Below are 27,799 nucleotides of genomic sequence, written 5' to 3' on the forward strand. Positions count from 1 at the left end.
CATGAGGAACAGCGACAAACAAAGCTTCCCATGAAGCAACAATGATGAATACATAAATTAGCAGCACTGTCTTTGTTGATTTTGCTATTCCCCAAGTGGAGCGCTGCTTTAATGAAGACAGATGAGTTAGAACCCCCCACTGTATAGTATCCTCCTGAAGTCGACATGCCGGTCTTGTAGGGTAATAGGATGGAGCTGTGACAAAGGCAGGTATTATTTGACAGTACAAGTTCATCTTGTCACCTCTGTTCCCCAGGTAGACGCGCTGCTCACGACGGGGAGGAGAAGTACATGCTCATTACAATTCTACTGTGAGGAGGGACAAGGTCTCACAAGACACCAATTTATCATGCAAAACACAATGCAGAACCAGGCCTCATCTGAGACAAATAATACAGGTGATGCAATCAGGTACTGAGGAATCTGATGAAAGATGTTTATTATCAACGCTCATATAAAAACATCAATTTACAAACATCTAAAAAAAAAAGTTTCAACATCAAAAATGTCCATAATCCAAACCATTTTTTTGTAGAATACTTATATATATATATATTACAAGTTGTGTATTTATCTTTATTTCTGAAATTACACACACACATTCACACCTGCTTTGTTTAACTTTCACCTCCAGCAAGAGAACGACAAATAGCAGCTCAGCAATATCCTTAAAATCTTTTAAAACTTTTTCCCTTAAAATAAATAATACTTGCAAATCTTTGGTTTGTTAATCCAGGAAACACTATTTCCAGGTTAAGTAAGGGATTAAGAGTAAAGTACGCACCCGATCAAATCTCAGATTTGATTAAGTCGTGACTAAAGATGGAAACTTGAAAGGGGAAAAGAAATCACTGCATTGCTCTGGCGTATTGTGAAACCCTATTGGTTTGTTTTGGCCCTCAGGTGTTTTTTTACTGAAGACCCCCATCAGCCTGAGTTTACATAGAGCCACTTGGATCTAATCCTCATCCTCCACCTCCCCTCTTGAATATAACATTTTGGAAACTCATTCACAGAGCAGCCAAGGCCAGTCAGCACTTGTATTTATGCAACAGAAATACTGATCGAGGACCAAGCTTCAGATCAACAACAACTGAAAACAACTCCAGCAACAGTCCAGTCTTTCATTCAGATCCATCTTCTGGGACCACACTGGAGTTTTCTGCCTACAAATCTTGTGTACTTAGCATTAACTGCTGGCCATTTTCCAAACAGCTCACAGGCCCTTAAATTGATTAGTGCTTTTCCCACCTTCCTGGCTGCTTCTGGTTTTCATTCACTTAAGTATTATATTAAAATGTCCCTTTTTTAAAAACTTTTTTTTCATCTTAATTTCAACACACAGTAATATGGATGTCCCTACAAGTTGATGTTTTGAATTAATAACAGATAAAAACGGAGACTAGTGGCTGCTTGATAACTATTCTTTGGAGAATAGCCAGAAGTAAGTGAGTGTTTTGAAGCCAATGTGCTCAAAGATGTCTTATTGTTGGACAATTGATAAATAAAACCCCATATGTAAAGCTATTTAAACTATATACAGCATACGCAAAGTGCAACATTCACCAAAGCTCATGGCACCTGTTCAGAAAAACCCAAAAGGCTTAAAAAGGGCTGAAAATAAACATAAAAACCTATAAAAAGTTAAAATCCTTAATCCATTATTCATAAAATGATCTTGTAAAAGTTAAAGCGAATTATGAGTTCATGCATATTTCATCACATGTATTAAGGTTATGATAACTTGTGAAACATGTCGATATCTTCGGAGGTACAGTAAGACTATACAGTGCTTGCAAACAAAAAATATGAGTTAGTGCACTGCATGTGTGTGTGTGTGTGTGTGTGTGTGTGTGCGTGTGTGTGCGTGTGTGTGAAAGTGAGTGACAGGGGCGGTGTTCAAAGGGAGTTGGCAACCAAATAAAGTGCTTCCACACAAGTAGCTGAGTCCATGCGAGAGTCTCCTCAGCTGTTTAAAGGACAACGCTTTGAGACACCTGTCCTGAATCAGACTCAAATGTTCCTTCTCCGGAAAGTTTTTTTGATGTTGTTCTGCATCCCTCCTTGCTCTTTACATCATCCTCAAACCCCTGTCTCCTTCTTGATCCACTCTCTCAGCTTGGTGACACGCGAGTAGACGCCGGGCTTGTTCCGACGAGCGCAGCCCTCGCCCCAGCTCACTATGCCGGCCTGGAACCACCTCCCACCACTTTCTTCAAAACACACCAGGGGCCCTCCAGAGTCTCCCTGGTGATGACAGGCAGAGGCGAATTGTTATTAGATTAGATTGGATAGATAGATAGATAGATAGATAGAGATATATATATATATATATATATATATATATATATATATATATATATGAGCGCTTGATAAGGTGTGAAGACCTACTGTATATGTGGCGGAAATCTATATTCCGCCCTTTGGATGGAGAACATAACACAGTCTCACCTGGCATGCATCGACTCCTCCGGCCAAGAATCCGCTGCAGAGCATCCTGGAGGTGACTTGGCCCTCCGTGACCACATTACACACTGTGTCATTGATAATTTTCACCGATGCCTTCTGCAGCAGCTGTGCCTTTTGACCTGAGAGAGCAAGACAAAGGGGTCAGTACTCTGCCACATGACCTCTGTGTTCGTCACCAACATCAAAGGTGTTAATGGGCTGGATTAGTGTTAGCTAATGAAGGTTTAAGAGGCTTCCCAGGAGAGCCGGCGTCTGTCTTGATATATGGATATGGAAGAAGGCTTAATGGAATAGAGCAGATTAGAAAAGGATGAGAGGAAAAAAAAGGAGGTTGGGTTGAGCAGAAAAGAAGTTTGTCATGATGGAAGAGATAAAGAAATTGGAGGGACATTAAAGGAAAGAAAGAAGACAGGATGAAGTGAGAAAGAGATGAAGGGAAGAAGAAGAAGAAGAAGAAGAAAGAAGCAGGCAGGGAATAAAGATAAAGGACAGAGATGAATAGCTAATTGTGAGAAGGATGGGGGAGGAGTGGGGTGTCTTCATTTTGATGTGAGATGGGTATGCTAAAAAGGAAAAAAAACAGTTGGAGTGCAGATCACCCGTAATTGAGGAATAACAGAATAAATATTCACATTGTGTCTAATAATCAGTTACAGTGGGGAAAAAAACCCTACTACAGTTCTACTAGTGCATAATACCTCCTTCTCGAAGCGCGCCCCAGCCTGTGACCCAGCAAGGCGTGCCTGCAGGGAAGACGTGGGAGGATGAGGGGAGGCAGATGGGTTGGATGGTGTTGGTGAACTCCAGCGGCTGACTGAGCTCCAGCAGTGCGATGTCATAGTCAAAGGTCATCTGGTTGTAATCTGGGTGGGAGATGATCCTCTTCAATTTGCGGTGCTGTACGCTGTCATCCTCCTTGTACTGGTCCTGCATGCCGCTGTAGGTCTGCCAGTTGGATGCAACATAGTTCCTGTGGTAGGATCATAGGGGAAAGGTTATGTTTTTGTACACGCAAGCACCAGGATGGGAGGATGCAATGTCATGACCATGTGTCCAATCTAATACGATACCAAACCAAATAGGCCTGAAGCATACGCAGCTTAAAGGTTAGAGTGTTAGAAAGCAATAACACACCTTCTCTAACAGTTACTGCAAACACTTTTAGGCAACAAAGGCAGGATATGCCACATTGTAATTCTGCTGGGTTGCATTCAGTTTTCAAGATATGTTGAAAACACTTGATATTATTTATGATGAGCAGTGACTGTAAAAAAATAACCTATTTAGTGGCTTGAATGTCCAATCTAGAAAATGCTTACAAATTAAATTATGGTGTGTACAGCAAATATCAACAGCAACTGAAAGTCTAAGAAAATGCACACATTCCCTGACTAACAGCATGGTAAGTGCTCCACCTACAGGTCACTCTTGTTATTACATCCTCCTGTTTTTTAATAGATGAGATGTAAATTTGGCCCCCCCAAGGTTTTTCTGAATTAACTGCATCATCAGGGGCTAATTTTCAGACTTTGCAATTTTCATATAAATGGTCCTCTGTTGTGCACAGTTCTACTATTCTTCCAGCAGAAAGTGCATTGGAGTATTGCATAATGAGATTGAATAAAAGGTAAATAACTTGATGAATAATAACATTTGGAGGAAAACAATAACGGTTTAGAACACAAAACATATGAGACAGACTGTGGTTAAGGATGTGTACAGTATAGTCCAGCTCTGTACATGTGCACGAGTGTTATGGATGCTTCAGCTGTGACTTACAATGGGCTGCTGGTGATGAAGCAGTGTGAAGCAGAAAGGAGCCACCTCTCTGATATGATTGATGCTCCACAAGCGTGCCCATTGGTGAGAAAGTGAAGGCTGACCTGCCACGGCCACTCCCCTAGATCGGCGTTTTGCCCTCCCACGATGCGGTTCATCTTGTATGGCCTTCTGCCACAAGCTGGCAATAAAAATCAGGAACATAATGAGAAAGGAGGAGCATTGAATTACGGGTGTTAACTACCAGTTGAGACTGGCGGAAGTGATCAGAGATAGAAAATCTGAAATCAGATTTAGCTGACTTGAAGCCATCATGATGTCGGCCTTGGTTTTGAGTGCTACTATGGCTCGTTGGAATCCTAATAAGGTACCCGGGCATATTAGCTGATCAAAAAAGAAAAAAGAAAAAAAAAAAGAAAGCTCAAACACACCCTGAGGCTGAAACTGGGAAAAAAATAAAAACTTTAGAGATGACAAGAGCCGCTTTCAAAGAAGAATGAAATAAATAAAGCAGTCAAGGCCTGAGGCACTTTTCTAACAGACAGTCCAACATGCAGCTCAACCGGCTCTTCTGTAATCTATTTGAATGACACTGAAAAGATTAGATCCACTTTCAGCTGTTTAAGGGGAAAAAAAATGTAAAAGCGGAAATTTGTAAGGCGGAGTGAAAGGAAAAAAAAATAATCTCACCACAGCCTTTTTCGTCTGAGTTATCAGAGCAGTCGTTGACGCGGTCACATTCGGCGTTCACCTTGTTGACACAGTCATTGTTCTCACACTTGAAGCTGAAGTCGGAGCAGATACCTGGAGCTATGGCCGGGCAGAGACAGGTGCCAATATCAAAACACATATAGCACATATATTTCCATCAAAGTGTTAGAGCAATGCTAGTCTGAAGGGGTAAAAAGACTATGCAATCAGCGAGGCTTTAAAGTGAGCTTTGAAAGCACAATGCAAAGTGATTGAGGAGCAGATTGCATTGATTGGGGGTATTGATTGGGGTTGAAGCCTAATATCCCTCTTTATTCACGAAAGTGAAAATCAAGAGGAAATGCAATAGTGCCCTGTGTGTGTGTGTGTGTGCATGAAAGCGAGTATGTGAGCAAAAGGGAAATTGTTAAAGTGTGACGTAGAAGTAATGATAAAAGAATATTAACAGTTAAAATTGCTCTGTGTAAAAAATGATGTCTTTACTGTAGCATTTTTGCGGTACCTAACTCTTTTCTGATCCTTGGATGAAGGTTAATTGCTTAATGGTTTGTGGTACATGCTTTAAAACCACTCTGGTGGGGTTTTATTTAAATGCCTGAGTGGCTGGAAAGAGAATAAGAGTAACCACTTACATGTTTCACAAGAGGCCTCATCACTTCCATCTTCGCAGTCCTGCTTACTGTCGCACACAACTTCCTGAGGCATACAAACTCCATCGCCACAGCGCCACTCGTTGTTCTCACAATCTGGAGGCAATGGATCATGGTCATGAGGAAATTATAGCAAAATAAAGATGAAAATTCAATTGAGGAAAGGACAATCTCATAACTTTTCATGAGGACATTAGCAGCAAAGCTGTGGTGGACATTAGCATCTGTCTCCGCTCTCCCCGTGAGTATTACACATTATTAAGGGTCTGGATGGATGCTCAGCAAATTGGGCGAGGCCTCAAACAAACTCCATTACTGATACAATAATGACTGCACACAGCCCAAGAGTCATTGACCAGAACATTAGCAGTGATGTGCATTTAATGTTAGCATGATTAGCCTAGCATTAGATAGTGCTTTGTGTCCCCTAAAGAGCGCTTTAAGAAGAAAACACTTGCTGCATTGTTTCTCGTCACTGCCGTCCCCGCAGTCGTTGACCCGGTCACACACCCAGAGTTTGGGTTTGCACAGACCGTTCCCACAGGAAAACTGGTCCGTTTCACACTCTGAGGGAACAGAATGGTATTAAACAACAAAATCAGGAAGATGTTCAATTGAGTGATTTGAAAAACTTGATCATCTTCAACATTAATCACTGAATATGTCAAATGTTACAGAAAGGTTAATTGCTTGTTCACCCAAGTAAGAGGAAAAATAGGCAACACTCTGGAGGGTAAATATCAAGATAGGCTGTTTTCACATATGCACCCCTGAAAATTTAAGTAAAATTTCAGGCAGTCTGGCCCTGAAATCAAATTCAAAGAGCGCAGAAGTGGCGATTTGAGCAACAAAATCCACTACATAATGAGCATTTTTTGCCTTTAAATCAATGTGTAGTTCGACACATTCATAATATCCACAAAATAATTGAGAAGAAAAAAAGAAATTTATACCGTTATAACTTGCATGGAGATCACATCAGTCACATGCATAGTCATTAGATATGTGCCAGTCGCAGGATATTAACGCCACTACCCCCTCCTGCTTACTTGGGGTGAATTTTAACAAATATTTCCTGCTGCGATCTCATGTTATCTCAACCAAACTTCATGTGGAAATTTACTTTGGTACTGGCAGGAAAATTCCATCTGAAGTTGGAGTGAAAAATTTGGCTGCTTGCGTTCACACATGCAACTCATTCTGAAAATTTCACAAGGTTTTTGGGAGTTTTGTGCTAGTGTGAAAGCAACAATAGTTAGCTTAACTTCAATGCACAAGGACAGAAAACTGCAAGCCTGGCTCATATAAACACAAATAGTTTTTACAAATAGTTCAAAAAGAAGATTGATGTAACCCCTTAGGTTTGGAGGTCCAATATGAAGATTGTTGCCATAGCTTGGAATGGAAAGTGCTAGTCTTGCTCTTTTGTGAAGGTAACAAAATATGTCTTCTATGGCTCATTAAAGTTGCTAAGTGCTTCCTAAAAATAGAAGTTGAAGTTTTACAGGGGGTTGTGTATGAGGCTATAACTTTAATGTCTGCAATAAGAAACTTTCCAAAGCCTGGCAACCTCAAAATGAAATAAATCACTGCACCAGGCAAAGACTTAGTCTGTTACATTGTGCTCTATGAAACGCATAATCTTTGTTTATACTATTTAGATTTTTTAACCTGTGATGAAGCCAAGCTAGTTGTCCCATTAATGCTGTATCCAGACTTTATGCTAAGCTAACTGCCTGCTGGCTGTAGCCTTATATTTAATGGGCTAAGTTATGAGAGTGGTATTGATCTGAAGATCCACCTCTTGGCAAGAACTGTTCCTTTAAAAATAAAAAGCAGGGAGGAGGCTATTTTTAAGAGGATGAGAAATTTAGACTAGAGAAAGACAGAAGATGTGTGGATGGGTCAAGAGGGAACTTACTGCACTTCCTCTCGTCACTCATATCACCACAGTCGTTCCAGCCATCACACTGTAGATCTTTGGAAATGCAGATGCCGGAAGCACAGGCGAACATGTTGGGACAAGCTGCTCAAAAAGCAGAGAATAAAAGGAAATTAAGACCATGATGACAAATTGAGCAAGTGGGAATGACAGTGTATGTTTGCAGCATCCATCATGTTGCCACTGCTTGTCCCTGTTGATCAGAGCAATTATAAATCCATTTCGCTCAAACTGGGAGACAACATAAAGAGTGGAGGGAATTGAAAGTGGAGTGCTCCTGACTGACACTGGCAAATAAAATGGACCCAATAAACAAGCTCTCTGGTGATTAGTCTAGCTCTTGAGTTTCACTGCTGCAGTTTCTAAGCCTCTATCCCTAAACAGCTCTATTTGACTGTCGGTCAGCCAGCGCCTGGTGGTCTCCCAAACGACAGTTACTCCCTGCATCTTGCCTGTAATGGCAGGCTATGAGTGTCACTGGTCACGACACAACATTTCACGCCAATCTTGCAAATTGTCAAGCAAATGTGGGTGCCAGACCAGACTTTTAACTCACGATCTGCGGGATCGTAGGCGCTGTACTTTGCGCTGAAGCCTTTGTCAGTGTACGACTCATCCGAGTGAAACTTCACCTTGAGGACGTTGGAGTCGCTGGTTATTGACAAAGTAGACAATTCTCCACAATACCTGAGACACAAAACAAACGTTCAGAAGAAAAATCAAGCTTATTTTTACATCTCTCACTGCATTTTAACGAGTCTTTAAAATCATTTGAATATACAGTATATTGATTGCCATTTTTCCTGCAAACTATTCTTATTTGTTCCCATGACGCATACATGTGCAACACTCAGATTTTAAGTTATGCAATAATGTGTCTGTTATTTTACTTTTTAGTGATAATAATTTTTTTTTTTGGTTATTTAAAATTATGTGCTTGTATTTTACTCTATGTTTTTTTTTTTTCAAACATATACTTGTGGGCCGAGATGCTAGAGGCTCTGGGCACTGTTGGGCTGTCTTTGCTGCCGTGCCTCTTCAATGTCTAGTGGAGGTCTGGGACAGTGCCTGTGAAGAGGCAGACCAAGGTGGTGGTGGTTTCCATTTTTTTAAAAGGGGGACCGTACTCAAATTATCGGGGTATCACACTTCTCAGCCTCCCTGGGAAATCTTACTCTAGGGTGCTGGAAAGGAGGCTCCAACCAATTATTGAACCCTGGATACAGAGGGAACAAAAGGATTCCGTCCTGGCCATGGGACAGTGGATCAGCTCTTTACCCTCACAAGGTGCTTCTTGGGGGGGCATGGGACTTTGCTCATACAGTTTTTTGCAGACTTGAAGAAGGTTTATTACCGTGTCTCTCAGGGGGTAAGAGCCATTCAGTCCCTGTATGACCAAAGTGAGAGCTGTGTCCGCAATCCTTGGCACATAGTCAGATACTTTCCCTGTGCTTGTTGGTCTTTGTCAGAGTTGCCCCTTGTCACAGATTCTGTTTGTGATTTTCATGGACAGGATCTCAAGGTGCAGTTGTGGGGAGGAGGGTTACAAGTTTAGGGGCCTCAAAATCTCATCTCTGATTTTTGCAGATGTTGTTTTGCTGGCTTCCTCACGCTGGGACCTCTAGTAGGCATGGGGGCAATCCACTTCCTTGGCCCTGGCACGCTTTAAAAAAAGGTGTGCTTCTGTACGGTACAGTTCATGCACCAGCACAAGCAAGGGCACACAATGTGGACAGCCTTCATTATGGCTGTATCTAACTAAAATTACTCAAAATAAGCCACAACATCACTAAAGTAGCTGACATGTTCGCTGTGTTATTCTCCGATGTGTGGATGCTGACTCAACTGTGTCTCTTTTATTTCTTCTTCTTTTTTTTTTTACTTTTTTTGAGTCCACCTGTCTTGTAAACTGGGCACATTTCATAATTATGAACATGTATAAAGCCATGCATGTGTTGTATTACGACGTGATGTTCAAGAGGTAACTGTGCTCAAGCCCGGTTAGTCCTGGAGCAGTGTGAGCGCAGGCCAGCGGAGAAATGGGGAGGGATGACAATCATGCAGTACTGGACAGCTTTGTTAGTGTGAGTGTGCCCTAAGACCGAGGCCATGGTTATCTGCCGAATAAAACCATGGATTGCTGACTTCGGGTGGGATGTAAGTCTTTGCCCCAAATCAAGGAGTTTAAGTATCTCAGGATCTTGATCACGAGTGAGGGTAAGATTAGTGAGTGGATGAAAATGGATGGCTGGATACTTTTGGCAGATTATTTTATGCTATGTGCTTCTTGCTTGAAACTTGCTATACAAATTAAATTATTATTTAGTAGTATAGTGTTATTATTGTTATACAACTTTTAGCACGCTGTAATGATAGGAGTCATTACAGAGATAAGAGAAAAGGGCAATGACACAAATTATGTCTAAAAGTGCAAGACACTTAAGCAATCAGAGAAGTAGTAGTACAAAACAGTTTAGTCCCATTATCTAACATTTTTATTTGGAGTGAAAGTGAAGATAGAAAACTCTAAATGTGAGTAATTGCTCAGGAAGCTGTACGCACAGTCTGTAAACAATGATGTACAACACACTGCTCAGGGTATCATTTAAATAAGTTAATGTCTTACTTGGTGCCCATAACCTCCACATAGTCTTTGTGACACACACGGATGTCCACGCCGGGCTCCTTCATGCGAAATATGTTGAACTTTACCCTCACCAACTTCCCAGCAGGGACCTGCAGCACAATGAAAGACCTGATTGGTTCACAGCCACCTTATTTACCATGCATGTCACTCCTCCACCAACACACTAAGACATGTGTCTGTAGCCAGTGTAAAGGCAGGCAGACAAGCTGCTACACACCCGAACAGACCATGGGCAAACATGCACACACACACACAATAAACACACACCAGCATAAAACTCCAACACACAAAACACCGCAGCCCAGCTAGAGCTGCGGCAGCAACAGTGCTCTGACAGATGAAGATAGAAGAGGTACTGAACAGCTTGGCTTCTACAGTGCTGCCTCAGCATTTCTCTCATGGCAGGCTAAGGATGGAGGAGGAGGAGGAGGAGGAGGATGGAGGGGTTTTAGGAAGAGGAGGGGACAGGGAGAGGAGCAGTGATGCAAACCTTGATGGTCCACTTGCAGTCCACAGTGGGAGGGTAAAAGCTGGGGTGAAGAGGGGAGGCGAAAACTCCTTCCCTTTCAGTAAGATCACCACCGCAGCTTTGAACTGAAAACAAAATATATTTAAACATTTGCTTGTGATGGATTAAGCATTAAACACAGTTCAAGAAATCTAAGTTAACTGTTTCAAAACACTGAAGTTTGGAAGTGGAGGATAACAAGTGCTGACAGTGCCATTGCTACCTTTAGATTTGGGGATGGCTCTATAATTGGCCATAAATCCAGGCTTCTGCACAAAACCGTCAGTAATCAGGTTAATCAGCATGATATTCCCAGATGAAGACACCTCGAGGGGGTTGGAGGGCGGCCTCAGACCACACTTCCTGTTGACAATCAAGAAAGATGGGGAACATATCAGGTAGTGTTAGAGAACCAGTAAAAAGGCTGTTTCCTGATGAAGGTAGTAAAAACAATCATGAAGAGTAAGCTCAATGACTGATTCGTCACTGAATTATGTTTTGTTTTAGCTAAGGATGTTCAATACTTAACCATACTTAACTTAAAATACCGCTATTCTTTTTAGTCAGGAGCAATAAAAATCCATTCAGCAAACAAGTTTAAATACTTGAGAACAAATCAATAAATAAGCAGCAAGAGGTAGAGAAAGAGATAAAAAAAAAAAAAAGCAGAGATGTGCCAGTGCTAGATAAAAATTGCTTAGGCAGAGTTTCAAAGTCAAAGATTAGGTGCATTAGCAAAAAAAAGTTTCAGCAACGCTGCCGGCAAAGCAAGGGAGGTGTAAATGACACTGCAAGAGCAGCAATACATCTACCTCCAGTAGAATAATGTCATTACAGAGTATTATATTATGGCTCTCATAAACCCCATGTCACCTTGGATAAAGCGAATCGCTCAATAGCTTTATAAAAATGTTATGCATCACTTGGTAACGCATATTTGTTTGGCAATGCTTTCTGACTTTTAAATTGCCTGCAGCTACAACTGATTGTAGCATCAGGATCTTGTAGTATCAGAATTGTAGCCCCCCCCCCCCCCCCAGTAGACTCATTGCAATTACACTCAGTGGTGTAGCAGGACTCAGGTTGGCACCCATCACAGATTTGAAAGGAGAAGTCTTTTTGAGCCAACTCAATCTCACTGAGGTCTCAAAAGTTAACAATAAAATGGGACATGCAGCACTAAAGGCTTAAGGGCCAAAAAGAAAAATGAAAAAAAGAGAAAAGTTAACAGAAATCCAGTGAAAGCATCAAGTGAAAAATGTTTCCCACCCACTTTGAAACAGATTTTACTCCTAAATCCCTTTGCAACATTTCAGTCTCATTCAAAGTGAATCCTTGCAGTTTTGTCTTCTAGGAATTATAAAGAACTACATTTCCCCTCTCTCTTCCCCTCTCAAGGCTAAAAAAAAAGCAAAATATATTGGTTAAGTCCATCAAACAAACCTTGCAACCTCAGTTTAAAGCATTATACGTGACTGGTGTCACTATGATTACTAAAGGAGTAAATATGAGTCAGTTGACTTTATAACTTAAAAAAAAAAAGAAAATGATTCTCGGAGGCAGATGCATACCTGCTAAGATGCATAGCATATAAATGTTTTTATATTTAAACTCGGTCCTTTCTTAAAAGGTTTACTTTAAAATAGCACCAGTATGACTTTGTGCCATTGTCAACATGTCACCCACCCCTCTAGATATACACATTCCCTAGGACTTACTCTGTGATGGCCTGAGAGTCATCCGGGCTCAAAGAGTCATAGATGGAGACGAAGTCATCGGAGCAGTCATCCTCGATGTTGAAGACGGGGAAAGTGACCAATATGGCTTTGTCCTCTGAAGCTCGAATCTGCCACTGGCACCGAGAACGGGAGGGGTAGGCCTTGGGGTAACCTGGCGATGAAAATGTCTGCGACGTTTCAGTGGCCTCCAGGCGGAAGAAACACTCCTCTGGGAATCACAACATTGTTCAGTGAGCATTGTGGTGTGACCAGGAATCAGTAGTTCATGGCTTGTTTTGTTTTTCTAACCTTAAAACTCGTTTTTTTTTAATCATGATACCATGATCATCACACACAACTTTTCCATTACAAACAACACATTTAAGCACTATGTAATCACAAGTTTGTGCATCCTGTATGTGATAGTTGTATGTAGAAGAGGAGTTAGTGTAAGAATAGCCCAGCTACTATGGTAATGTAATGTAGTCTAATCATCCCACAGTTATGAATCTCCAGACAGTGACAAAGAAAAGTGTCTGGCACAGTGTCTGACGGGCTCTGGCCTGATAACAAGGTTCTCCATCTCTGACTGGAGCAGCACATGTACAACACAGGCTGGACCAGCCATTTGTTACAGACTTGCACGAGTGTTTGCATTTAGCCAGCTGGAAAATTACAACTGCACGTGATTGAAATGGGACACGTAATACTCACTGGCACCTCTGGGGTTCCTGGCCATTCGAGGATCTGTGACTGGAGACAGAGAGAGAGAGAGAGAGAGAGAGAGAGAGAGAGAGAGAAGGAAACAGGTGGAAATGTAAGAATGGGTCACCAACATTGGGATGCTGATAGAATTTGATGCACAACCCCAAAATATTTGGGTTGCACATTTTCTGTCCCATTTCCCTGCGGTTAAGGGAACTGGTGATGGTGTGCAGCTCTTTCTGCTTCATCTCACCTTGCCCTACAGCAGCAAGCCATACATCTCTGTCTAACTGTATGAGACAGCAACATCAAATCATACCCACAGAAATCTTTTTAAAGCGCACCAAAACCACTGAGTCACAGGGGCCAGCACTTGGCTGGTGGCCAGGGTGTGGACAAATGCAATGTGAATGCTGAGAAGACAGAAAGAAGAAAAATGGCTGTCTCAAGCCAGGCCAGAGCCCAGCTAATATCATTAGAGGGTCCAAACAACATAAAATGTGCAATCTCAGACGCAGCAAAAGCAGAAAGGTCTGGCTTATCTGTTATCATCTTATCAGCACAGCTCAGGGCAGGTTTCTATAATACAAATAGAAAGCAAACTGAATACCAAAGCTGATAGGAGACGACACCCGACCATATTCACATGGTTGCTGTTTTCCTCAAATGTCAGGCTCAGGTTGGAAGATCAAATTTTGTTATGATATCATACTGCTGTGTTCCAGGTTGTATAAATGTAGGGAATCTGAAGAAGTGTTGTCATGTCAACGCTCCCCTGCAGTACTGAGCAGCAGCAGAAAAGACAGAGTAAATATGAAGGGAACTCTTTGGCTACAACAAGATGAAGCAACATATTATATGTGATGTATATGAAAACAGATTTTAAATCAAGAACGGTCAAGACCACCACGGACAGACTATTTCACCACCTCATTACTGTGATTAGAAAGAATACACTCCTGTCTAAAACAACCAATAACTTCAATATATTTTTAATTTCATGTTTTTTTTCTCCCTGGTTTGGTTTGGTTTGGTTTCCAAACCATAAGGAGTTTATCTTATCTTTAACTAATGTTATGAATGAAAGAGCTGTTGTTAGGTCACAACATTTTTGGAAAGCTATACATATTTGTCTTATTCATATGAGACACCTGCAAAAACTCAAAATATCAGCAAGCTTATTCATCTAATTTCTAGTCAAAAATATCTCTTTACACTTATAATAAGCCACATTCACCTGACGAGATTATATTCAAGATATTAAAAATATATGTATGGACTTGTCAAGTGAATGTGGCTTTTATCAGAATAATTACATATTTTTCACAAAAAGTTAGATATACAAACTTGCTAAGAATGAAGATTTCTTTGCATTGTGCTGCTTTGAAAACAAAAGTGCAGCAACCTTGTTTGTTGCGGTCACATTTATCTAAAAGCAAACTTGACTTAAATGATATTGATGGTCTTGGTCTTATCAATGATCTGGTCTTGGTCTTGACTCGGTCTCGACCCCTAAATGTCTTGGTCTTGTCTTGGTCTCAGGGCACTCTGTCTTTGTAAGTACTAACATTAGCTGTCTGCTAACTAAAGCTAATGGGTTATCATGGTTTACTTGAAGGCTAAATGATTCTCAAGCTGTCCACTATCCTTTGTCTTTTGAGTTGGTTGTTATGAGGAAGCAGTGAAATGATCACAATGATTAGATAGATACCATACATTTATAAAAACACAACACAGCGGTATGGTTTCATAACAGCATTTGAGCTTCTCTCGTGACCACATGTCAAATAAAAATTGTTTTTTTATTATATTCAGATTTTCATTCACAGCACCTTATCCATGCCCCTTGTTGAATGTCATGTCCCTGACTGTGAACCACCCACTCGACTCCCGCTGGTACCTACTTGAGGCAGTGACCTCAGAGAATCTGATAGTTTTAAGGTCTGCTGTTTTGCGCTGGTCTTCAATGCCACTCTCCAGTGTCTCCAACAGTCGCTCCTCAGAGAACTCCGGCATGATCTCCAGGTCTTCGACTGGAATATTAAATTGGGACCAGTAGTAGGCGATCACACCCTCACTGTTGAAACAAAAAAAGAGAGAAATGGAGGCATGATGGGAAAGAAGAACATGTAGAGACCATTGTGTTTGACTTCAGAGACGTAGCAAAAAATAGACATACATCCACACAGGTTCACAATTCTCTAAGTTGTGGATGGTGAAGGGATGACTCTCCCTACTCTGTCTCTAATTGGCTAATGTGCAAATATTCAAGAGGACTCTCACATGTCACTGTTTATAACAGAGGCAGATTATCCTCTGCTGGACGGCCCACATAAAAAAAAGAGAGTATACCCACTTCTTTACTACACCACTGGATGTATATCCCGCAAGATCACAAGATAACAAACTCATTCAATGTAATTTAAAAAGTACAAAGAAGTACAACAGTCTTGAAAACAAGTTTTAATGTGCCTTTTCTATTACTTAAAAAATGAAGTGGGGCTCAAGACCATGACTTTACCTGAATGCAGAGATGACAGATGTGGTGTGGTATTTAGCAAGGAGTGGATCTTTCTTGTAGTTTTCCTCCAGCTGTGTAGAGAAAATGATTTTTTTTTTTTTTACTGAAAAGAACATGTACAAGATCTGTGCTCGTCAGCCTAAAGACAAAGCACAAAATGAGCATGTTAACATAAAAACTGCCTTCCATGAAAAGCACACTACAACAGGATTCTCAATTAGCTGTCTTGCCTTCGGCTTTAGAGAGCTGCAAACTGATTCAGACAAGGCTGCAGTCATACTCTGTGGTCTTTAATTGAGGTCAATGCCATATTTTATGCATGTGCAGTGTTATCTAACTATAGAGCAAGTGCTTTTTGAGATGAGGGTTAAAAAAGTGGCTGCAGGGGATGAGCAGGTTTCATTTGTATGATTTGGTAATGAAAGCAGAAAATGACATGATGGGAAAGGAAAAGGATTTTACTCTGGACTAATTGGTCAATTATCATAAAATAAAATATCAAGAAATGTCTAAAAAAAAAAAAACAAGACTTTTAGACAATTTGAAAGTAAGGGCCTTTGTCAAACCAACCCCTACATCCTCTCCCTCCGTGGCAGAGTACACTCTGTTAGAAGTCACACTCACAGCTGAATGAAGATGTAGGGTATAAATACAGCGGCAGACTTAAAAGGGCGGGCCCTCTGCATGGACGCGCAAACAGAGGGGTAGTGGGTAGGGGGAGGGTGTAGTGGCTGGTTCAAAAAAGACCCGAAAGGTGAAGCTAAAGACTTAGAGCAATGTTCTAGAACATGCGTTGCAATATAGAGATGCACCATTTTTAAGATACCAATACCTATAGCTGGACTGGAGTATTGGACAATACCAAGAACCTCTCTTAACGTAAGAGTCTGAACTATTGGAAAGTTAAATGTTTGTTTTGGTTAGTGTAAGAAGCGGGACGTCAGTATCACAGCTCCGCCAGCTGATACTTGGCAAGTCTGGCTCTATATTCTGTCACCAGCTCCAAATGTGATCACCCATTACAAGGAGTGTTTTCGGCTTCACTTTTGTACAACAGAAGGAGGTGTAAGCTTGTTGTTTGTTTTTATTAACAGTCAATCCTGCGCTCGCACTAAAGTGTGTTGTTTGTAATATCTTAAGTAGCTGAAACCACATTATTTTTTCGGTTGGAAAATTATTATCATATTTGACTAATGCTTACATTAGCATACTGGCTACTACCAAAAAACAATTCAGGTTGAGTCACAGGCTGAGGCTGATACTGGTACAGATACTGGTTACTGATAATGGTATTAGTACTGAAACATCTCTCCTTTACTGTAGCCACACGTTACAGTTTGTATGCACCATGTCAACAGTGACTTGTCTCTAAAGGTATTCTTCAAAAGCTGTCTTTTTAGTTGTATGAAAGTGCAAACCTTGTACAAAACATAAAGCTTACCCCTCCATTTATCAAGTCATCTCATATTCCAGTCAACCACTTACACTCTAATCCTCACCTAACACCCTCACTTCAGTAGCTTTTCACTGAGAAAGTGCTTGCCTGATGGTGTTTGAGTGAATGCTTTTTTGCTATCAAAACATGCTCCTAAGTGGTGCTACAAACAGCTCCACTGCCTCCAATAATAGGAGATGCTGTTGAGGAAATTACGGAGGCAATGTACAGCGTTTTTATTCTACCCACGCAAATGTGCCTTCAGCAGTTTCTGCGCACTAGGAGGGACATTAAAAAAAAAGCAAAAAAAAAGCATTTCAACGATGCCAAACAACAAACCACGACTAATCCACAATGAGTGAAGGGAACCGGGTGTATTGCTCAAAATAGTCCACAATAAACAATGAAGAAAAGGAGCAAGAATAGGAATGTCATGTCTTTTGGGTGTCAAACTCACAATTGCCCCCAGGTTATCCGCCAAGGCACGGAATTCCTTGCTCTTGGTATCCTCCAGCTTCTTGTTATACGGCACATCGACTAACTTCATGTGTCCACTGAAGACCTGAGTGGATGCGCTGAGCTGCTTACTTACGGTGGATCCTGAATCAGCGTCTTTAACTTGAAGGAGAGAGGCAGGCGAGACGTCAGTGTTTGATCAACAAAATGCTGTATGATAGCTGCCTTTGATGAAAGAGAAGACTCTGGGTTTTAAACAGGCCTTGGAGCACTATTTAAAAGTTGTGAAGTGTGATCCCTTACCGAGAAGACAGTTTGGCTCTCAGAGCAATTAAAGCAGCCAGTTGAATCAAGAGGCTGTTTATCAAGACTTCAGAGGCCTTTTTATCAGACACACGAAGCTGCGCCATGGACTCGGTGACATTTTTCTCCGATGCATTATTAAAAGGAGAATGTCGTAGCTGTCAAATAGGCTAACACTAATGGGAAATTACCAAGTCCAAACAAGCCACTCTTACACTTTAATATCAAAGAGCTGTGCCTTAACAACAAGTGGGAATGATCTACTTTGCAGTTCTCTGATGTAATGCCCAGCTTGGCATTAACTGATGTTAGAAATGTAAATACTCAAAGTTCTTATCTAATTCCATCAGGAATAAACTTGATTCATAAAAAAAAGGTCCTTATTAATTCATCCAAACATGTTAAGGGATTGTGCATTACAGTCTGTAGTGTTTTGCCTTTACAAAAAAGTTCAGGTTTAAACTATACTCACAGACAAACAGCCATATGAGGAACGCCGCTATAGCTGCAAGGATTAGAATCCCCATCAGAACCCCAATCACGATGCCAACCTTCTTCTTTGACGACGTCCTCTCTTTGCGGGATGAGAAGTCAATCTGCCCATGACGGCCATTAAGACCCTGATGTAGAAAAAGAAAAGAGGGAAAGAAAAACAGTCAGCAAACATACAGCAAGAACTTTGAGACTGTGAACATCGTAGCAAGTATTTCTGCAGTGTGTAGTGCATCTTTAGAGAAACATCAATAACAGTTACAAATCTGCAAACACTGCCTGGCCACTTTAAGTCTCCATGGTTGTATGTCTCTACTTAACTTCCATTAATGTTTCCCATAGACTGACATTGTAAGTGTTGTCAGGTGGCCATGGGAGGGAGGATATCTATTGAATCATTTGAAAGAAAATGTTGCGCTTAAAACAAATGATCAGCACATGTGGGCCAACATTTTTATGATGCATGTTTGCACCACCATCTGCAGGAGTGACATAAAACCAAAAAAGGTTTGTCTGTGTCTGTCAGAGCGTGTTATCGACAGCTGACCCTTTTCCTGACAGCAAGACAAATACAAAGGAAAGTTAAATCACAAAATATGTAGCAGTAATTGTAACATTGTAATACAACTATGTTCATACATTACTGAGATTTTCTGAGGTTTCTTTAAACCTTAACCATCAAGAGTTCATCCTTGATTTCATTGAGACATTTGGGCCAAATTTAAAAGTATGACCTCCTGGTGTTCTTTAAATACTAGAATTAAAATAAATCGACATGAATACTGCCTGGGTTTAAAAAAAAAAAAAAAAGGTCCAAGACGTAACAGCGTCACATTGAAGTTGACGTTATGACCGAAAAAATACCATCATCAAATATTTGTAGGAAATTGTGTGAAATCTTTGAGTACGGGCCAATTAATATTTTTAAAGATCACATGGATGAATAAAAATATGGATGCACAAATTAAAAACTGACTATGTATACTGACTAATGCAAAAGCAGCAGCACATAAATAATAGATTTTTCTTCAAGATTCTCATAATTAAGCTGCATTACCAAGGCCATCAGAAACAGTTTGTCTTTTACCCGTTTCTTTTGTATTACTCTTGCTCAATGATAACTCAGGAAAATTAATTGGCAACCTCTTTGACTGGTTTAATGCAATGGTTCCTAGGCTGGGGTCTGGGCCCCAAAGAGGGGACACCAAAGACTTTAGGGGGTGTGTGAGACTCTGTCTGCTCTGAGGTTGTCATAATTATATTTTATACCTAGGGATGTGAAGATTAATCCTAAAATGATGAATAATGAATGTAATTGAGGACGCACCGCAGTCTTTTAAATCGGAGGTGTAGAAGCATTTTGGCTTCCCAAAGACAGAAAATGAAAGAGGTGAGAAGATAACAGACAAGACATCAACTGTGTGTAAGAAGACAGGGAACTACAAAAGCACAACCAACATGATGCAGCTGAGCATTTAATCGACACCACAATGAGAAGCTCCAATCACCTCCCATTGTTGCGAGAAATAAAACATCAAAAGGCCAAACCCCATGGACAAGCGGGTTTGCAGCCTCTAAAGGAATCTGTTTCAGTCATAATTTGTCAGATTTTTTTTTAAATACATTCTGAGATAATCGTATCGTGAACCCAGAATCGTGAGTCATATTGTATTGTGAGTTGAGTGAATCGTTAAATCCCTAATATTACCAAAAACAATGTCAGCTTTAACACTTGTATCACAACGCGACTTAAGTCCGAATTTGACGCATTACTTTATTTCAAACGCATTTTTCGCATGCTATTCTGTCCCTTCTGCGTCTTCCTGAAGTCACAGGGATGGAAAACAAAAACACAGCATCTTTGAATGGTTGATTTCACCTCAAACTCAAACTCTGCCTGTGACTTCAAACTCTCAGACAGCTCAGTTGATGAGTTAAAAGTAATATTCATCAAACATTTCACTTTTTTACTGTTTCCATTTGGTGATTTTCATTTACTCTTCAATCTGAAACAAGTTCTTTTTTTGTGTGTAGTTAAGTCAATGTTGGAAGGTCACTTTTATTTCTTTCAAAAAAAAATTGCTTCTTTATCCAAACAGGAAGAAAATTCCCCTGAGCGTAAGACAGTTCAAACTACAAAATAAAAGCATGTCAAAAAAATTGAATATCAAACATGGAATTTAATGAATATAATGAATTGTGATGAATTGTAATTAACTATTGCAATTCAGTGATAAATTGTGAGTAAAAAATGTAAATTGACTGCCCTGAATATACTGTTCCCTTGTCGATACCCAGGAAAGGTTGTGGATGCACATTTACACAGGGTTTTGTAATGGCAACATGTGATTTTGTATTACTGCCATTTCTGCAACAGTGTACACACACTAATCCATAAATGACACAATAAATGCATCACTGACTCACAATCTGATCTGTTGCTATAAACAAGTTGTAGGCAGGTTTTTTTTTTTGGAACAGATTTATTTGTAGAATTGTGTCAAATAAACAAGAACATCAATATTAAAGTGATGAACCTTGACCTAATTTAAAAGAAGCGTTTTGTGAAACGCCTAATTCAGGTCTAAACAGGCAGCATATGTAGACTACTATATGTCAACAAAACCTGTACAACCTGTTCAGTAAATGTGACAGAGCTCCCGCGCAATTCACTCATACATGAATTAAAAAATTGCATAATATCTACAGGGTACCTTGTAGAAATGATGGGCTTGTTGCTTCAGGCTGTGTGTGTGTGTGTGTGTGTGTGTGTGTGTGTGTGTGTGTGTGTGTGTGTGTGTGTGTGTGGATACCGTCTGTGTGTGTCTGTTGTTGGGCTCTCTCGAGTGGGCGGACTGAGAGAAAGGTTTCAGACCGCTTAGTAATCAACACACAATGAATTCAATGCCTGAAGAAGCCCGAGTGCCATTAGGGATGGAGAATCACTTTGGTATTAAATCAATTTGTCAGATGTGCTGCCCCTTAAGATGGGGGCTCAATTACACGAGTCTAGATGATAACTCATGGCAATTAAGGCCTATTCTTACCCGGCTTGGGCCTCCACACATGCTTTCTAATTGGAATCTCAAAGAGCAATCATAGGCCCGAATGAGGGAAATCATTAGAGATGGGGGTCAGCAAGCGCTCCGGGGTCTCAGCCCACCCTGATCACAGCCTAATAAAAGCCATTACATGCTCTTCATCATATCCCATTCTTCATTCAAAAAATAAAGACTATCTCATTTTTAGACTAAGTATAGCTTTTTTTTCATTAAATACTGGTTTAGTGTTCTGCAAGCTGTTTAACAACAGGTATTACCGTCTGTCAACATCGAACATAAAATAACACAAACTGTTAATGATCAACAAGAACTACAGGCTGCAGAGAAGGCTTTCAGATTGGTACAGCTGTGTATTTCTAAGAAGTCTAACCAGTCTAACAAGAATGAAGAAATTGCTGTGAGGTGTGGTTATAGAAGAAAAACAGCAGGCCTTCCTAACACAGAGTTCTACTTGATTATTTAATGGGTGGTCCTTTCTAACAAAGTTTTTTTTTTATAGTCCATATCTTTTGTCAGCTCATGAATGAATGAATGAATCTTTATTTTTGTGACAAGCCTCAACACGGCCCATCCCATTATTCAGACACATTTAGAGAAAACATTTCCTAGTGCCATCACACTGGAACAAAATGAAACAAATGATGCAAAGATCAAGTGAACAATTCAACACCAAAAACACTATAACACAATAGATACCTCGTTCAAAAAGAGAGAGCAAGATGGGCGAGAGCAAGAGCCAGAGATAGAGAGACAGACAGAGAGAGAGAGAGACAGAGAGAGAGACAGATAGACAGACAGACAGACAGAGAGAGAGACAGACAGAGAGAGACAGACAGATAGAGAGAGAGACAGATAGAGAAAGAAAGAGAGAGAGACTGTAACTGTATTAAATAAATTACTGCATGTACTGGTGCACATCATAATATTCCAAAAAACAACACAGGTGTTAGTGCTGCCTGAACGATTTTCAACATTTCAAAACCTCTGCAGCTAAAGCACCTCTGTCTTTTTGGGCCCTGATTACATTATGCTGGTTTTAATGCTGTTTTTTTCCTACAAAATGTTTAAAACAATTGCAGTTTTTTATTAGTTTGGTTTTATGCCTGCTGTAAATAAGAAATCTGATTTTAGACCAACATAACTTCCTTTTTTAGTCTCCATAAACGTCAGTTGACTGTTCCACATTGCACTGACACATAACCTATCAGAGACCAAAACAGTCACAGTGCTCCAGCTCCACCCATGTAAACCTAGAGAGGCGCTGCCCCTTTGCCAGCGACTCTGTCACCTGCGTGTCTGTGGTTTATGTTTTTCGTGTTTTTGTGTGTTTTTAAGCTTGTTTGTTGTGTGTATGAATTGACCAGGTGACAAATGAGTTTCCCCCCTGGGGATCAATAAAGTTTTCTAATCTAATATTAAAGCCCAAAAAAACACCTTTTAACTCACTGCACAGTTTAAAACATGATCAAGTTGAATCAAGAGAAATTCCAACAACCTGGTGACTACACTACCCACAATGCAATTCACAGCTAACAGAGATCCAGGTGTGTCATGCAGCTAGCGGCTGACATGGTCTCAAGTTGCTAGCCTCAAGCAGGGCTGGAGAGTGGGCTATTGGTACACTCACTTTTGTCTAGCTCCACACTGACAAGATTTGTTTTCTAAATTTCAAACTAGTAATCAAAAGCGCCAACGGTGTGCTGCCTCAAGCGACATCACTTGGGGCAAATTAATCCTACCTCCTCCCCCTTCTGATCCCTAACTGGCCTAACAACTTTTTCTCCCCACAAAAAGACTTTGATGTGAAGGTTGGTGAAGATTCTCTTTAAAAGCTCGGAGATGTGTCTTGTCCAAACAAACCAGCCCAGAGACTGCAGCCAAAAGGTCCAATCAAAATGAAAAGTCTATCAATGCTATTTAGGCTGCATTGGCCTGAGTTACTTCACTTTTACAAAAAAAAAAAGACCTAACCTACCTTCAAGCTGACAGCAGCCCCAAGCAGACATTTAGCAGTGAGTGTTGCTTAATCGTGGTGTACTGTCTGACATCTTGTGAAACTGAATATAAGACTTAACTCATCCCATGGGCTATCACTGTTAACGCATCATTAGGTGCAGTTTAAGCCCAGCGTTAATGTGTTAAATTATCTGCAAAATATATTTTAATAAAGCATTACCTTTATTAGAGTATTTCAAGATAAAAATAACCTTTTTCTTCCTGTAAAACGTTTCAAATGTCTGATGACTCATACTGTGATCAGGGGCTTTTACTGCTACTAAACTTTGTAGTACGATCCAATGAAATTAATTACAATGTCTTGGAAATAGAGATGGGAAGTTGTTGTTCCTCTTTCATAGTGTGCACATGATTTCAATTGGGGACGTCGGAATTTTCAACAACAATCAGCGTCGTTGGGTGCAATGGTTAGGGCGCGCGTCCCATGTATTGAGACTCTCGTCTCGAGCGGTAGGCCCGGGTTCACTTCCACCCGTGGCCCCTTTCCGCATGTCATTCCCCGCTCTCTCTCCCTGGTTTCCGACTCTATCCACTGTCCTCTCTCTGCATTAAAAAAGGCACGAAAAACCTAAAATAAATCTTTAAAAAAAACAACAAAAAAAAACAATCAGCGTCGCTCCTACGAAGAGGATGTGTGGAATTTCTCTGTTATGAATTAAATTTGAGCAAAAAGTTGATGTGCAATACACAATTTAAGAAAAAATATCTTAACACTAACAAAACATCTTTTGCCCCCCCATGTCAGGACCAATATGGCGTCAAGTCTGCAGGTTGGGCACCAAATTCTTTCCAGAGGTTTCCAAGTTGTTGACCAACTTGAGCAGGCGTTCATGTCCAATTAAGGATTCAGATAGTTGCTTTCAGATGTGTCTGACACCACATGAATGCAGGGTACGTTAGACACAGCAGTTAGATCTTCTTGAAGTTCTGTTTCATGGGGACTTTGATATAAATAGTCAAGACTTTAAAATCACATTAACTTCAACCTTTTGTCCAGATTAAAGATGGCTGCCCCTTGAAATGTGGACGGAAATGGAAGAGAAAAAGCAGCGTGGCCATGTCTGAAGATCTATACCCACCCTGCTGACTCACCACAGCAACAGAAAACAGACAGACATTAATCATTTCCCATTTGATCCAGTATCTCCAGTATAGATGACTTCATTGTCAGTGAGTTATCAAATATTAACCGTGGAGGAAATTTTCTCTCACCAACATTTTTACTTCAGCCAGTTTCTTAAAACTTAAAGCTCCTGTGAAAAGTTGTTTTACTAGAAACAGACTAAGGTGTTAACTAAGGTTGTTAACTACAAACAAGCCCATTGGCAACATGATTAACTCTTTCTTCAGAGTCATTTCTAATGTCTAACCCCTGCCACAGGGTAGGTGTCAGAGGAGACGACTAACAGCAAGCTGTAGAAAAATACTTTGTTTAGGTTTCCGTCTTCAAAGATTTATTGAGAGTGATACATTTGAATGTTAAAAGAAAGCCGGACGAGATTGTTTGTCAAAAACACTAGAGTTTCAAATATGATGAGGTGAGGCATGAAAACTACAGCGGTTTGCCTTTTTATGCTCTGTGTGATAATCACAATATCATCAAAACAGCAGAGAAGAACATACTGGTGAACAGAAAATGCAATGCAGCAGTTTAATTACATGCACAGAGATCACACCAGTTCTGTTCTTTATTACTCTGCTTTTTTTACATTGATGTTGTAAGACAGCCACTTAATCACAATCAGCAAATGCAGAAGCAGCTTTCATTTTCTTATTATAATTTCAAAAAGAAATAGCTCAATCAACAAAGTATTGTTTATTAAAAGTATGAGAGAAAAAAAACCTTGATGCTGTTGTCATTCGACCTATCTTACAAAAAGGCTGCATGTATGAAAGGATATTCCAAACTAAATTGACTTCTATAGCATAACAAGAGAAATAGAATGATTTGATGCCCATGCATGTAGACGGAAAATTGTGCCACCTAAAACACTCATACTGTGTTGTACTGGATCTTCAATCTTCAGCTCATCATTTTAAAAACATCACACACTTTCCGAAAGCCTACCAAGAACTCTAGATCTTTAACAGTCATAAAAAAAAAGCCAAAGTGTGTCCTCATTTGTGTATTTTGCTCCGTCCTTTCATGAGGTGGCGGGGAGTAAGAGCACGCTTTTGTCAAATACCTTACAGTGTGGGCATACCATCTTAGATTTTCAAGATACCACTTCCAGATATGATACTCTAATAACAAGCTACTGTTTTAAATACTCCTTGTAAATGTCAAGTTGTATTAAGAAATAAAAACTGCTTCTTTTGCCTGTAACTATTTACTCCATACAACAGTACACATATCGGCACGCTGCAGTGTGTACTTCCCTTGGGCGTGAGGACTGTTTTTATGAAGCTGTCAAATAATTGAGGAAAAAGTGCGTGAGTTTCAGCAGCACTGACCAAAGCCTTGTAACCATTAATGAATCTCTTTTCAGAGTGAAGTTCACCTTTGAACCTGACACTATTTCCTGCCCACATTCTCTGCTGGTTTTTCACGCGTCTCCAACAAGACTGAATTATGTAGGAACAAGAAATGTATGATGGAGATTTACATAATGTATGCATGCTCCAGGAAAATTTGACCTATAGGTTAGGGGGAAAAAAAGCTTTCTGCAGTTTTCACATCCAATTATCTCTTAAAATTCACGCTTGTTTAAATGTTGCCTTGCAAAAAAGCATCAGGGTTATGTGAACAGATTGGAGCCTGCAGCGGTTGATCTAAATCCACTGTTAACTGAGGCAACTTGTTTTCTGCCTTAGATTTCTCAACACAATTATACCTGTAACGGATAGTTCCCCAATCAATCATACTTTAATGTGTTTGATTAAGATGTATAAAGGTTGTAATTGTGTATGACCACACAACAATTGAAGCATGTGGAGATTAAGATGATAACGATCTAAATGTGACTGAATGTTGGAAGTTGTGTTGCGGGAGGCAAACCACACCTTTCAGTGGGGCACGAGGAACACAAGATATACTACACAGCTCCTCAATGTGGCTGATAATTGTTATAGTGAATATTTGGAATTTAAAAATTTGGACATTCAGCTATCTTAAAAATATGAAAAAAGCCTCCCAGTGAAACCAATGGGATAAATACCAACTTTTAATACTGACAGTGCCTGCCTGAGGTTTTCTGGGCCTGTACCGTTATTAAAATGACTTGAGTTATTGTAGCGTAATTTTTAAGTAGGCTACAACTGCTTTCAAAGGTATTCCAAATCATTGAACTATACTTCATATTTCATTTTGTTTAATCTATCATTTCATTCCATATCTTTTTCATGCCTGGTGGCAATGTGTAGAGGTGTATTAAATAGTCTGTGACAGTGTCAACACAAGTCAAGTGGTCCCTCATCAAAACAGCCATAATAAAGGTTACACTTCTTGTATCAATGAGAGTCAGAAACGTGCTGATGATCACATACCAACAGACTGTAAAATGAGTCAGGGTTTGGCACGTCTGTTTAGGCCTGTTTGTGTAAACACGCACAGAATGCCTAATAGAAACAGACAGGCAGCAGGACGCAATAGAGAAAAGAGAAGTGAAGCTGTGATGTCCATTTTCTGTAGAGGACAATGCACTCTGTAATTCTGTCTGCCTACTTAGGATAGTGTTTAAGGCAGAAGGTGACCAAACTTACGTCGTATTCATATCTGGCGGAATTCATCTTCCAATCACAGTCCCAAAACTCCTCGTGTGTCCCTCGTTCTGAAGAGAGTTGCAAAAGTTATGGATCCTGAGTTTTTTAATATTTCAAAACAGTAAATTAAAAGTGAAAAAAAAAATACAAAAGTAGAAAAATAAATCAGCAGTAGGACGTTTCAAGTTAAATTGTCCTTCCTGTGTCGTCGAGTTGAAGAAACACCTGACCGTTTCCTCACACACCTAAACTTTAAGCCACGCCCAGATTACCTGACAACTCGACGAGGCGTTGCTCTTCTTCTTCTTCTTTTGGATTTCTAGCAGTCTAGATGCCTTGCTGTACTATGCTGCATATCTCAGGCCAGTCTTGGTATTACGTTAAAGTAGGCTACTTCAAGTTTTAGAAAAGTAATCCTGTTAAGAATAAAAAAGTCCAGGACTGCTTTCACAATCTGTGACTGGTTGTTTAGTAGATGTCCTAATGGGATTTAGAAGATTGTCTGAATTCCAGTGCATGTCAAGTGTAACACTGTTCTATTTTCTATAGATTACATTTCAAAAATACAGTTTGTTGCTGTTTGCTGGATTATGCAGAATCCATCCTCGTGTTTTCCCATTTTTACCAGATCCAGTGCAAACCCACAGAGTCCTAGTCTGAGGCTATATGTTGGAGCCGTCAGC

General features: G+C 40.2%; 1 protein-coding gene across 1 annotated transcript; it reads right to left on the minus strand.

The window, feature by feature from the left end:
• Positions 1–412: 412 nt before the first annotated feature.
• Positions 413–27,367, minus strand: st14 (ST14 transmembrane serine protease matriptase). The gene is made up of 19 exons (XM_020637388.3): positions 27,117–27,367; positions 18,317–18,464; positions 17,543–17,703; positions 15,651–15,721; positions 15,034–15,206; positions 13,139–13,177; positions 12,425–12,653; positions 10,930–11,069; positions 10,689–10,792; positions 10,178–10,287; positions 8,108–8,238; positions 7,531–7,635; positions 6,068–6,175; positions 5,592–5,705; positions 4,939–5,058; positions 4,249–4,429; positions 3,168–3,439; positions 2,452–2,588; positions 413–2,247 (listed from the first exon to the last, which is right to left on the minus strand). Exons 1-19 carry the CDS (start codon positions 27,141–27,143, stop codon positions 2,083–2,085), a joined length of 2,535 nt encoding a protein of 844 aa, XP_020493044.2. The 5' UTR covers positions 27,144–27,367; the 3' UTR covers positions 413–2,082.
• Between the last annotated feature and the right edge of the window lie 432 nt (positions 27,368–27,799).

Source organism: Labrus bergylta, chromosome 8 (genome assembly GCF_963930695.1).
Source record: "Labrus bergylta chromosome 8, fLabBer1.1, whole genome shotgun sequence".
Taxonomy (NCBI): Eukaryota; Metazoa; Chordata; class Actinopteri; order Labriformes; family Labridae; genus Labrus; species Labrus bergylta.

Bases quoted from the DNA above. Each gene is read 5' to 3' on its own strand.
- st14 (XM_020637388.3), bottom strand. From the start codon at position 27,143: ATGAATTCCGCCAGATATGAATACGAC. The intron at 7,636-8,107 runs GTGAGTTAAAAG...CTTTTTGAGCAG, and splicing joins CGCCTACGATCCCGCAGATC to CTTGTCCCAACATGTTCGCC. The intron at 5,706-6,067 runs GCAAGTGTTTTC...CATTGCCTCCAG, and splicing joins CAGTGACGAGAAACAATGCA to ATTGTGAGAACAACGAGTGG.